This window comes from Emys orbicularis, chromosome 7 (assembly GCF_028017835.1).
Source record: "Emys orbicularis isolate rEmyOrb1 chromosome 7, rEmyOrb1.hap1, whole genome shotgun sequence".
NCBI lineage: Eukaryota > Metazoa > Chordata > Testudines > Emydidae > Emys > Emys orbicularis.
The window spans coordinates 97,896,770-97,909,301 of NC_088689.1; the positions used below are offsets into that span (position 1 = coordinate 97,896,770).

At 57.9% G+C, this 12,532-nt stretch overlaps 1 protein-coding gene across 4 annotated transcripts in view; it reads left to right on the forward strand.

Annotated features, from left to right (window-relative positions):
• ACTN3 (actinin alpha 3) overlaps window positions 1–12,532 on the forward strand; it is a 32,823-nt gene that overhangs the window by 11,677 nt on the left and 8,614 nt on the right. For 3 of the 4 annotated variants that reach the window (XM_065408437.1, XM_065408435.1, XM_065408436.1), the window contains 9 exons: window positions 3,209–3,323; window positions 3,905–4,024; window positions 5,389–5,475; window positions 8,020–8,107; window positions 8,421–8,499; window positions 9,025–9,106; window positions 10,972–11,057; window positions 11,423–11,515; window positions 11,934–12,164. In XM_065408437.1, the coding sequence (XP_065264509.1) occupies window positions 3,209–3,323; window positions 3,905–4,024; window positions 5,389–5,475; window positions 8,020–8,107; window positions 8,421–8,499; window positions 9,025–9,106; window positions 10,972–11,057; window positions 11,423–11,515; window positions 11,934–12,164 (981 nt within the window). The remainder of the gene's footprint in view (window positions 1–3,208; window positions 3,324–3,904; window positions 4,025–5,388; window positions 5,476–8,019; window positions 8,108–8,420; window positions 8,500–9,024; window positions 9,107–10,971; window positions 11,058–11,422; window positions 11,516–11,933; window positions 12,165–12,532) is intronic. The other variant, XM_065408438.1, reaches the window with a different exon arrangement.

Genomic DNA, 12,532 nt, shown 5'->3' on the forward strand with positions numbered 1-12,532 from the left:
CTAAAAATAACCCTGTGGCTGAGCTGGAGAAAATGTTGCAACAACGCAGGGAGAATCTATTTATAAATCATCCAGCCTGCGTCTCCAGAGCTGGGTCTGTCTGGGCAGGGAGCTCAGCTTGCGACAGGGCACAGGGGCTTGCAGGTAGCATGCTGGGCTGGGAGTCAGAACTGCAGGGTTTTGTCCCCAGCTCTGGGAGGGGAGGAGGTCTAGTGGGCTAGAGCCGGGGGTGCTCCTAGGTCCTATTCCGAGCTCTGCCGCAGAACTTGGGCAAGTCCTGGCCTTTCTTGGTGTCTCTTTCCCCTCCCACTCATTGTCTGTTCAGACTGTGAGCTGTCTGGGGTAGGGACTGTCCCTCGCTGTGGGTTTCTGCAGCGACCAACATGACAGGCCCCTAGAAGCTACTGTCATCTAGCAATGATTTTAATAATGAGCGCTCTTCTCCCATATGTTGTTGGTCAGTTCCAATTAGCAGCATTCAGATAACTGTAAAGATACCAAAGTCCCACAGATCTTGAATCAGTCCGGCTAGAAACTCTTCCCCCCTCAGTCCATCTCCTTAGGTTGCCACGACCCTTTAAATTCTCCCATCAGCCATAGAGTCTCCCTGAGCTTACAACATCTTTTAAACCTTCTTTATGCTTCAGCGAGGTCCCAAAGAGATCCTAAGGAGATTGTGGTGGGTGTGGGTGTGGGCTAGGCTTTTCGATTGTGCTCTTCCTGGCTGGGAATTTTCAGGATTTCCCTTTCTTTCCCCTGGGAATAGTTCTTGCTCAGCTGTTGTGTTGTGCTGCCGGGATGGGGTGGGGAGCACGGGGCCAGGGCGTCCTCTGCGGCATCAGTGCAGAGTAGGGTTTTCATGGGGGATGGGCAAGGAATAGGGTGCAAGGTGGGGGGTGATTCCAAGGGACTATTAGGATGACCCTAGATAATCCAGCCAGTCAGGGGGCATCCTGACCCCCCTCCCCTCACCCACCCAACCTCCTTCCAACCTGGTTGTGTCTTGCAGACCCTCAGCGTGGGGCATCCACAGCTCTCCAACAGGGACTTAAAGCTACAAGGTGTGAGTGTGTGGCAGTGTGTCATCGCCTCTGCTGTATTGCATAAGATCTGTGTGTGTGTGTGAGAGGGCCCCACAGCCCCCTGAGGGAGAGAATTGGGGCCGGGATGTAAAAAGAGAGTGACAGTGCCCCCGAATGGAGTCAGACCTACACAAGAGAAATATCCTCGGCTATAGACCTGCTCTAACGCCCAGCCCATACCACTCCCTCCCTCCCCCCAGAGAAGTATGCAAGCACGCATGCAGTCACCTGCATGTGCGCCAGGTGCTTTACAGTGGGGCTCTGCAGACCCCCAGGCCCGGTGCTGCCAACCCCTGTAGTTTCATTGCAGCTGTCCTGCTGTTTGGTCTTCCCCATCAATCCCCAGCTCCCGGAGTCCTGGGAATCTCCACTCCCATTTAAACCCAAAGGAGCGCGCTCACCCTAAGGGACCAGGGAAGCTGGAAGGTGTGACCCCAACAGTGTTAGTGTGCCCAGAGGTGGGAGGGACACATGGAGTGGGGGGGCAGCAATGCATTCTGGGATACTCTGCTGTGCAGTGGGAGGGGGTGTAGGGCTAGTGGGACTATGGTTAGAGCCACCCAGATCCCATCTAGCCCATCCCCCTGCCCAGGAAATCCCAGACGCTGAATCCCAGCAACTGTTCTGTTCAGGGTGGCTGGAGGTGGGGGACTAGAACAGCTGTTCCCTCCCCCTGCCACGTTCCATCTTAGTCATGTTAGGAATGAGGCTGCATCCTGTTTGCAGGGTGGGGGTGGGGGGTGTCCTGTCCACCCAACCCCACCCTGGGCTGGGCGGGCAAAGGGAGCAGGAGCACTCTGCACTGAGGAGGGGAGGGAGGTCTGTGAGCCAGGATTCCCAGTGTCCCTTCTCAGGGGTGGGGGTGGCAGCCAGCCGGGGCCCTTTGGCTGCGGCCTGCCAATCATGAGCTCACCCCGCTGGGATGCCCAGGTACACTCTGCCCCCCACCAGGCACTGTGTTGTGTGCCATCTAGATCTGCAGAGTCGATGCATTGCTGTAGGCCTGAGTCACGCACCCACTCCCGGACAACCAGGCTCCCAGGCTGGGGCTAAATATGGGGAGGCGTTGTGGGCAGGGACATGCACGCACACACACGCGCGCACACACACACACACACACACACTCTCTCTCTCTCTCTCTCTCTCTGCAGCCAGCCAGGAGGGGTGCGGTGGGGGCCAGCAGCGTGTGTGTTATTAGCAGAACTCAGGGAGTCCCGGGGTCAGCAGTGCGTTAAGGGGGAGCTGGGAGTGTTGCAATTTCAGGGTCCCTGTGGTTTGGGAGGGTAGGTTAAAAGAAGAGGGTGAAGGCTCAGCAATAGGGGGAGTTGGGGTGGGGCTGGCCAGCCCTCGGGTTAGGTGTGGGGCTCCCCAGGACTGGGGTGGGGAGCAGGGTTAGGGGCAGGGCAGGCCAATACCAGTGTTGGGGTGGGGCTCACCGGGGTTAGGGTCAGAGGACCGTGTAATGCCAGGGTTGGCGGTGGGCTTAAGGGTAGAGCTTGGTGATGTTGATGTTAGGGGCAGGGCTTGCCCATCCCAGAGGGGGTTAGGGTCAGAGGTCAGTGATGTGGGGGTCAAGCCTGTGCCTGGCTTGTGCTGTAAGGCTCGTGGGGGCCCCGGCTCTGGTGGGAATCAGCTCCTTGTGCCAAGGGCCTGGCACAGTGCCCTGGGAACCCAGCTGGGCTGGGTCCCCTCCAGCGAACAGAGCCTCGATCCTGCTGATGCAGGGAGCTGAGCAGGACGTGGTCCTGGGGGGAGGTGGGTGTTGTGGGGTGAGGATGGGGGAGCTATGGGGAAGAAGCCCCAGGGAGGGCGAGCAATGGGGGTAGGGTGACTAGATGAGAGGAACAAAATATCGGGACACATGGGGGAGGGAAACGGAGTGCAAATATCGGGACAATATCAATACCAAACATCGGTCGGGACGTGGGACAAACAACTAAATGTCGAGACCTCTGGTCACCCTAAATGGAGGGCTATGTGAGGTGCGGGCAGCCTGTCCCTACCAACACCAACCCTGGTGCTGGCGTGGGAATAGCCCAGCCCCTCCTGCTCGTTCCGCTGTCCTGTTCCCTGGGGGGAGGGGCTGTGGGGGGTCTCTCTAACCCCCCCCCCATCTTCTCCTGCAGACATTCACGGCCTGGTGCAACTCCCACCTGCGCAAGGCAGGCACCCAGATCGAGAACATTGAGGAGGATTTCCGCAATGGGCTGAAACTTATGCTGCTGCTGGAGGTGATCTCGGGTAAGGTGGGGGAGCCGGGGAGGACAGATCCACGGAAGGCCATGTGGGGGTGATGAGGGGAGGGGCAAGAATCCATGGGGAGCTGCCGGGGAGGGTTCAGTGGCCACAAGGGGCAAGAAGCCATGTGGGAGTGTGAGAGAGAATCCGTGGGAAGACGAGGGGGACTTGGGGGGACCCAGAGGGTGCAGTCACCGGGGTGTAGCCCAGATGCAGTGGGGGAGTGGGGGGCTTTGGACCCGAAGGGATTATGCAATGTGGGGTTGTCTGTGTCACAGTGCTTGGGTGTCTGTGTGATGGGGTGTGTTGTGGTCTGGCGATGTGGGGTGTGCCTGGTTTGCATGGCTGAGCTGGGGGCGGGTCTGTCACCGACTCTGCCCCCAGATGTGAGTGTGTGTGAGGAGGGTATGTGGGGGTGCAGGGGGGGGAATCTCTGCTTCCCCACCCCCACTGCTGACTCCCTCTCAATCAAGGGGACCCCCTCACCCCATCACTGACTCTGCCCCCCGGCGAGCGGGGAGGTGCATGGGTGTGTGGGGAGCTCTGTGCCTCCCCCAATTGGTGACTCTCCTCCCACCCCTCAGGTGAGCGGTTGCCAAAGCCGGACAAGGGCAAGATGCGTTTCCACAAGATCGCCAATGTCAACAAGGCCCTGGACTTCATTTCCAGCAAGGGGGTCAAGCTGGTCTCCATCGGGGCTGAGGGTGAGTGGTGTCGGGGGGGCAGCAGTCCTGACTAGGGTGATGAGGGTCCACAGCACTGGCGCAGTCTCCTCCTGCATGCCCCATTACCATGTCGATGCCAGCCCCATCGCTCTGGCACTGGTAGGCGGGCGCTGTGCATGTCTGGGAGGGTACGGTGGCCACAGGCACTGGCACCACCCTCCATGCGGGGCCGGGGGGGCTGGGTTGGGATTGAGCCATGTTCCCTCATAATCCCATGGGCTGCTCTATCTCGAGGGAGGGGCAGGCTGCCTGTCAGTGGTGCCTGGGATGGGGATGTGCAGGCCCCCAAGCAGCACAGACACTGGGGGGCTGGGGCTGGGTTTACTTCTGTCTGTCCACCCCATATGCTCTCCTCTGCCTGCCCGTCCATCCCCATCTCTCTATCTCTATGCACCCTGTCAGGGTACCCCCCCACACTCTGAACTCTGGGGTACAGATGTGGGGACCCACATGAAAGACTCTCTAAGCTTATATTCTGCCAGCTTAGGTTAAAACTTCTTCAAGACACAAATTTCTTTCCTTGTCCTTGGACGGTATATTGCTGCCACCACCAAATGATTTACACAAAAATTCAGGAAAGGGGCACTTGGAATCCCTATCCCCCCAAAAATATCCCTCCAAACCCCTTCGCCCCCTTTCCTGGGGAGGCTTAAGAATAAAATACCAACCAGTTTGCCTTAGCAACGTGAGCTCAACCAGACCCTTTGTCTTTAGGACACTGAAATCAATCAGGTTCTTAAAAGAAGAACTTTTATTATAAAGAAAAAAGTTTGCAGGTGTGATTCTTTTAATCTGGATGGAAGGTAACTTTACAGGGTAATAAAAAGATTTAAAATGCAGAGGATTCCCCTCTGGGCTCAGCTTCACAGTTACAAAAACAGGAATGAAACTACCTCTGTAGCATAGGGAAATTCACAAGCCAAAACAAGAGATAACCTAATGCATTTCCTTGCCTTGCTCTCAGTTTCTGTGGTTTTAGATGGATTATTCCAGGTATATTTTTCAGGAGATGTTGTACCTGCTTGGCTTCTCTCTCTCCATCCGGAGAGGGAACAGCACACAGAACAACAAAACAAATCCTTCCCCCCCAGATTTGAAAGTATCTTCTTTCCTCATTGGTCCTTCTGGTCAGGTGCCAACTAGGTTATTTGAATTGCTTAACCCTTTACAGGCAAGGCAATCCAGTATAGCTGCCAAGGAGGGATTTTATGCTACTGAATGGGCTGGCATATCCTTCCCCCTATATTCATGACACATCCCATCTCTCGCCCTGCCCCCTGGACACCCGTCTCTTTCTGTCACTTGCCCCACCCCGCTCTGACTCCCCCTCTCCCCTCCTTTAGAAATTGTGGACGGGAATCTGAAGATGACTCTGGGGATGATCTGGACAATTATCCTGCGCTTCGCCATCCAGGACATCTCAGTGGAAGGTGAGTGCGGGGCTGGGCTCTGCCCCTTTACACCCCCCTCCCCGATACGTACTCCTGTAGCATATACTCCAGACACCCATCTACACTGCACCCTGTCCACATACACCCTATATAACCCCTATACACTACATACTCCCTATATCTCCCGGACACTACATATACCCCTATATACTGTACACCCAGGGCCAGTGCAAGGAAGTTTCGCGCCCTAGGCGAAACTTCCACCTTGCGCCCCCCCCCCCCCCGCCCTGTGGCAGCTCCCCACTCCCCCCTCTGCCCTGAGGTGCTCCCCCCGCGGCAGCTCCCCCCTCCCTCTGCCCTAAGGCGCCCCCCCCGTGGCAGCTCCCCCCCCCCGGGGAGCCGTGCAGCAGCTCCCCACCCCAGCTCACCTCTGCTCCACCTCCTCCCCGAGCACGCCACCCCCGCTCTAATTCTCCTCCCCTCCCAGGCTTGTGGCGCCAAACAGCTGATTGGCACCGCAAGCCTGGGAGGCGGGAGAAGTGGAGCAGTGACTGCGTGCTCAGGGAGGGGGTGGAGCAGAGGTGAGCTGGGGTGGGGAGCCCTGCAGCAGCTCCCCACACAGTCATGCACCCCATATAAACCCCTATACATGGACCCTACACACTCCATATATTTCCTATACACTGTACTACACCCCCCCATACACCCGTGTACATTATATACTCCATACATATCCTATGTACATACCCCTATGCGCTATGTACCCCGGACAGCCCCTATACACACTCCTATACACTGTATACCCCTATACCGATCCCTGTACATTATACACCCCCATACAAATGCCTTTTAGCTGCACACCCCATACACCTCCTATACATTACACATCCCTGTATATAGCCATACACATACTCACCCTTACACCCCAGTATTGACTATAATCTAATCTCATGCTTCAGGGCTGCAGCTGGTCAGGGCAGGGGTCAGGAAGGAATTTTTTCTCCAGTTCACAATTGGCCAGCTATGTCTGGGTGTTTTTTCCTTCTTTCTCTGACACATCAGAGATCAGCCACAGCTGAAGATGGGACACATGTAGGGATGGCCAGTGCTCTGAGATGGTCCAGAGACTCTGGCTTAGCTGCCTGGCTGGTGTGTCTTGCTCCCATGCTCAGGGTCACTGATGGCCAGATTTGGGGTCAGGAATAATTTCACCTCAGTCTGATTGGCAGGGACCTATCGCCTTCCCCTGCAGCACAGGGCATGGGTCACCTGCGGGGATCATCTGGGCCTGCCTTGCCAAATCCATCTGTCTCATAGGGGGCTTGGGCATTGGTGGCCCCTCGGTCACTGCTGTTTTTGGCCTGGGGCTCACAAAAGGTCAGTCTCCTGAGGCCTGAAATGCTTTAGCCAAACAGAAGTGACGGGTGCAATGCAGTAGTAGCTGGGTGAGGTTCTCTGGCCTGGGCTGTGCAGCAGGGCAGACTGGGTGATCTAATATTGTGTGCAGTTCTGGTCTCCCATGTTTCAGAAGGATGAATTCAAACTGGAACAGGTACAGAGAAGGGCTACTAGGATGATCCGAGGAATGGAAAACCTGTCTTATGAAAGGAGACTCAAAGAGCTTGGCTTGTTTAGCCTAACCAAAAGAAGGCTGAGGGGAGATATGATTGCTCTCTATAAATATATCAGAGGGATAAATACCAGGGAGGGAGAGGAATTATTTAAGCTCAGTACCAATGTGGACACAAGAACAAATGGCTATAAACTGGCCATCAGACTTGAAATTAGACAAAGGTTTCTAACCATCAGAGGAGTGAAGTTCTGGAACAGCCTTCCAAGGGGAGCAGTGGGGGGGGGGGGGGGCAAAAGACATATCTGGCTTCAAGACTAAGCTTGATAAGTTTATGGTAGGAATGGTATGATGGGATAGCCTAATTTTGGCAATTAATTGATCTTTGACTATTAGCAGTAAAATATGCCCAATGGCCTGTGATGGGACACTAGATAGGGTGGGATCTGAGTTACTACAGAGAATTCTTTCCTGGGTGTCTGGCTGGTGAGTCGTGCCCACATGCTCAGGGTTTAGCTGATCGCCATATTTGGGGTCGGGAAGGAATTTTCCTTCAGGGCAGATTGGCAGAGGCCCTGGGGGTTTTTCACCTTCCTCTGCAGCGTGGGGCACGGGTCACTTGCTGGAGGATTCTCTGCACCTTCAAGTCTTTAAACCACAAGTTGAGGACTTCAGTAGCTCAGACATAGGTTAGGGGTTTGTTACAGGAGTGGGTGGGTGGGTGAGATTCTGTGGCCTGCGTTGTGCAGGAGGTCAGACTAGAAGATCATAGTGGTCCCTTTTGACCTTAAAGTCTATGAGTCTGAGTCCCTTCTGGGCTGGCACTCCATGAATCTAAGACATCCCTGCTGCCCCCACACACCCACCAATGGGGGGCTGTGGGTAAGGCTCTCCCTTGCACTGCAGGCCCTTCTTGCCAGGGGCCACTCCACCCCCACCCCATCTCCTGCTTCTCAGCCCCTCCATGCACCTGGGCCAGGGGGGTCTGAGCCATGCTACCTGGTTTCTTGCAGAGACCTCAGCCAAGGAGGGGCTGCTGCTGTGGTGCCAGAGGAAGACGGCTCCGTACCGGAACGTCAATGTGCAGAACTTCCACATCAGGTAGGGGGCGCTGTGGGGAGGGGGGCTTCACTCGGGGCTCGGGGCTTTGGGGCAGGCCCCAGGGGCGCCCTCGCCCTGCGCCCTTCATGAGTCGAGTTGGCTGGGGCTCAGCCTCGCTCCCAGGAGGCAGCAGCTCCAGCAGTGCCAGCTGGAGTGAAGGAGCCCAGGGGCAGCTGGGCCGGAGGAGGGAGCGTAGGGCGGGGCTGGTGTGTGTGTGTAGTGCCAGGCCCCAGCACAGCACCTGCAGCTGGCCAGGGGTCATAGCCGAGGATCACCCGACTTCTCCTTCTCCTTCCCCCCGGATGCGGCGCAGCTGGAAGGACGGGTTGGCCCTGTGCGCTCTGATCCACCGCCACCGGCCTGACCTCATCGATTATGCCAAGCTCAGAAAGGTGCGACAGCCCCTGCCCCTGCTGTCAACCCCACCCTTCCCCAGGCGTTCCCTCCATTGCCCCAACCCCCACCCTTGCTGCTTCCCCTCCTCCCAGCTCCTGCCCCGCCAGCTCCCTGCTACCACAGGACAGCCCTCCCCAGTTACCACCCCAGTGACATTGGTCCTGGCTCCTGGCACTGTCCCAGCCCCCCATTTAGTTTCCTTCTCCCCCCTCCCCGGCTGTTTCTGCCCAAGGACGTTCAGCTCTTTGCTGGCCAGATCCCTGTCCCTGACCTGTTATCTGAGCTCTGAGCAACAGCTTCCTGTCCCCGTGAACGCCCTCCCCTCCCTGTTACCGCTGACGTGCCCACCCCAGCTCCCACTGCATGGCTCAGGCCCCCCTTCCTGCCCTGCTCCCTGCAGGGCCCCATCCCTCTCATGGTGCCCCCCTTGCCTGTGGCTCACGCAGCCCTCTTTGCCCCCTGACCCAGCCTGGCACAAAGCCCCCCCCCCCAGTCTCACAGCTCTGCCCCTCTGTGCCTAGGATGACCCCATCGGGAACCTCAACACGGCCTTTGAGGTGGCTGAGAAGTACCTCGACATCCCCAAGATGCTGGATGCTGAAGGTGAGGGCCGGGCGCTGCACTCCGAGAGCTGCACAGAGAGGCCTGGGGACCTAGTGCTCTGGCCTGGCCCTTCGCGCGACCCTGACCCTGGAACCTTGGCCTGACCTCGGCCCCCTAATCCTGATCTTGGCTCCTAGTCCTAATCCCAACTCCTAACCCTTGAACCTGATCCTGACCTCTGACCCTGACCCTTCTCCTGGGCCCTGTGAGGGTCTGGCTGAACCAGCTTGGCCCTGGAAATGTGATCATTTATCCTCCTCCTACCTGAGCTCCTGCTTCAGCCCCCAGACCTGATTCTGTAGATCAAGACGCCTGGGTTCTCTCCCAGCTCAGGAGGGGATCTAGTGGGTTAGAGCAGGGGGCTGGGAGCCAGGACTCCTGGGTTTTGTTTTTGGCTCTGCCACTGATTCCTTGGTGGGTAGGTAGGAGGGAATCCTCCTCTCCAGTGTCCCTTTTTCCATTTCCTCCTGTGGGGATCTCAGGCTGTCCTCTTGACCCACCACACTGGGATGCTCTGTGGAACAAGGGGCCTGGAGCCAGACTCTCCCCACCCTTCATGGCCTTGTGGGCCGTGGATCCAGGGTACATGACTCTAATGCCCAGGGCAGCTGGTGCTCTGGGCCTGTGCAGCCCAGCCTGGGGGGGAGCATGTTTCCAGGCAGGGGCTGGGGGACACTGTCATAGACTCCCCAGGATCTGCGCTACATCCCAGCTCTGAAACAGTCTCTTGGAGGAACCCCTACGTGTGCCAGACCCCCACCTCCCTGTGGAGGAACCCTTCAGGACGGGCCATGTGGCCTCACTGCCTCCTAGACTGAGCTCCTGGGCTCCCGCCTCCCTGCTTCACCCCATGAGCTCTGCCCTGCGAGTCCAGCTGAGACAAGCTCCTGGCAGAGCCTTGTCCACCCCTCAGGACTGACACCCCCAGCTGGGATCTGCCATGGCACCAAAGAGCCTTCTCCAAATGGAGCAGGGCTTGTGAGTCACCTGGAGTCCTGATGTTCATACAAAGAAATCAAGGCTCCAGCACAGTCCATCTGCTCAGCCCAGAGCAATTCACCAGCCCAGCCGCAGTCACCTCCAGTGCCAGGCTCTGGATGTTGGGCTTCCTGGGCCAGGCTTAGTCCTTGGTACCCAGGCTGGGCTGGGCTGAATTCACATCCCTCTCCTAGATCCCTGACTCTCTGGGTTGGCATTGTCTCGCTGGCCCCCTTGTTGATCTGGTCAGCTTCAGCCAGTTTCTTAACAAATGTATTCACTCCAGCCTAGCAGGGAAGTGACGCACCCCTGTGACTCCTGGGCCGGGTATCTCTACACTTCAGCCACTGCAGCGCTTCACTGTAGACACCACCTATACCAGGGGAGGGCTTTGCCCATGGCTGTAGTTTCCCACCTCCCCGAGAGGCGGTAGCTAGGTCAGCGGGAGAATTCGTCTATCCTTCTAGCCCTGTCCACACTGGGGGGAGGTCAGTATAGCTATATCATGGGGGGTGGATTTTTCACACCCCAGGGAGACATGGCTATGCTGATGTAAGTATCTAGTGTAGACCAGCCCTGAGAGCAAACATAATCCCTTCCCCCCACTGGCTAGCCATGCAAAGTACAGGGGGAAACTGAGGCACACATAGGATTCATAAAAATATTATGAAACGTTCCCACTCTCTCACAGGCACATCCCGAGGGAAGGGCTGGGGCTGGGAGGAGTGCGCTGGGGACAGGTGTCCCAGGAGGGAGGGACGGGGGGGCTGTAGGAGGTCACACAGGGTGCTGGGTTGTGGGGGGGAAGTAGTCAAGACTCCAGTGCAGGGGTGTGTGGCCAGGTCACACCCTTGCTCCCCCACTGAGCTGTTGGCATCTCTCTGCAGATATTGTCAACACACCCAAGCCAGACGAGAAAGCCATCATGACCTACGTGTCCTGCTTCTACCATGCCTTTGCTGGAGCAGAGCAGGTGCGTGGTGCGTGTGTGTGTGTGTGTCTCCAGTGCAAATGGGGCTGGGGGTGGGGACAGTCTTGGTCGGGGTCTGTGTGGTGCCCACCCCATGGGGCCCCAGTCTCTGTTGGGATCAGTGCAATGCTTGGCACAACAGGGGTCCCGATCTCAGGTGAGGGCGTCTGTGCAGCACCCTGCCCAACAGGTGCCTGACTTTGCTCAGGGTCCATGCAGGGCCCAGCACAGCTCTCTCCCGCGAGGCCCCACAGATGTTCGACAGGGGGCCCCGATCTCGGTCAGGGGAAGGGAAGGACTGTGCTCAGGCTGCTCTATCCCCACCCCCTTGAGAAGTAATGTGGTGTTTCTCCCCCACCCCACCCCAGGCCGAGACGGCTGCAAACAGGATCTGCAAGGTGCTGGCTGTCAATCAGGAGAACGAGAAACTGATGGAGGAGTACGAGAAGCTGGCAAGCGAGGTACCAATCCATCCTCCCCTGAAGACGCCATGCCCCCTCGCCCCGACACCTGCTGGGGGCTTGCTCCCAGACCTGGGCACGCTGGAGAGAGGCAGCAAGGCCCTGAATGGGCATCAGCTCCTGGGTTCTCACCTGGCTCCAGCAGGGGAGGGAGATCTAGTGGGTTAGAGCAGTGGGAGGGGTTGGGAGCCAGGTCCCCTGGGTGCAGTGGGGGTGATATACTGGCCTGATGGGGTACAGCTGTATTAATTAATGCTTGGGGGGGGAGGGGGAGGGAAGGGGTGCTGAGGGCCAGGCTGGGGAGTGAGGAGCTAGTGTTCGGCTATGTGCCTGTGGCTCTCCCCCAAGGGCCTATAGGGGCTGGAGTGACCCAGCACTGCCCCCTGCTGGCCCTCACCCTCCCCACGGCTCCCCACAGCTGCTGGAGTGGATCCGGCGCACCATCCCATGGCTAGAGAACCGCGTGGCAGAGAAGAGCATGAGCGCCATGCGGCGCAAGCTGGAGGATTTCCGGGACTATCGCCGAGTCCACAAACCACCCCGCGTGCAGGAGAAATGCCAGCTCGAGATCAACTTCAACACCCTGCAGACCAAGCTGCGCCTCAGCAACCGGCCTGCCTTCATGCCCTCCGAGGGCAAGATGGTGTCGGTGAGCCATGGCACAGGGAGGCCACGCACCTGCCATGGGGCCCTTGGCACCTGCGGGGGAATCTGCCATCCATCCATGACACTGCCTCTGCTACCCTGAGTGGGGATGAGGCCTGCACAGCACATCCATGGGACATGGGTCCACATGGACCAGGGGCCGACATATCCCTGTTGTGCGATGGTGCTCATGGAGCACGGAGCCACATGTGCCCAGGGGGTGGGGAGGCATGTATACCCGGGGGGTGGTGCCCACTGGGTAGGGAGCTACGTGTGCCCAGGGGGCAAGAAGGCATGTGTGCCCGGGGGCAGTGCCCATGGGGTGGGGAGCCACATGTGCCCAGGGGGCAAGAAGGCATGTGTGCCCGGGGG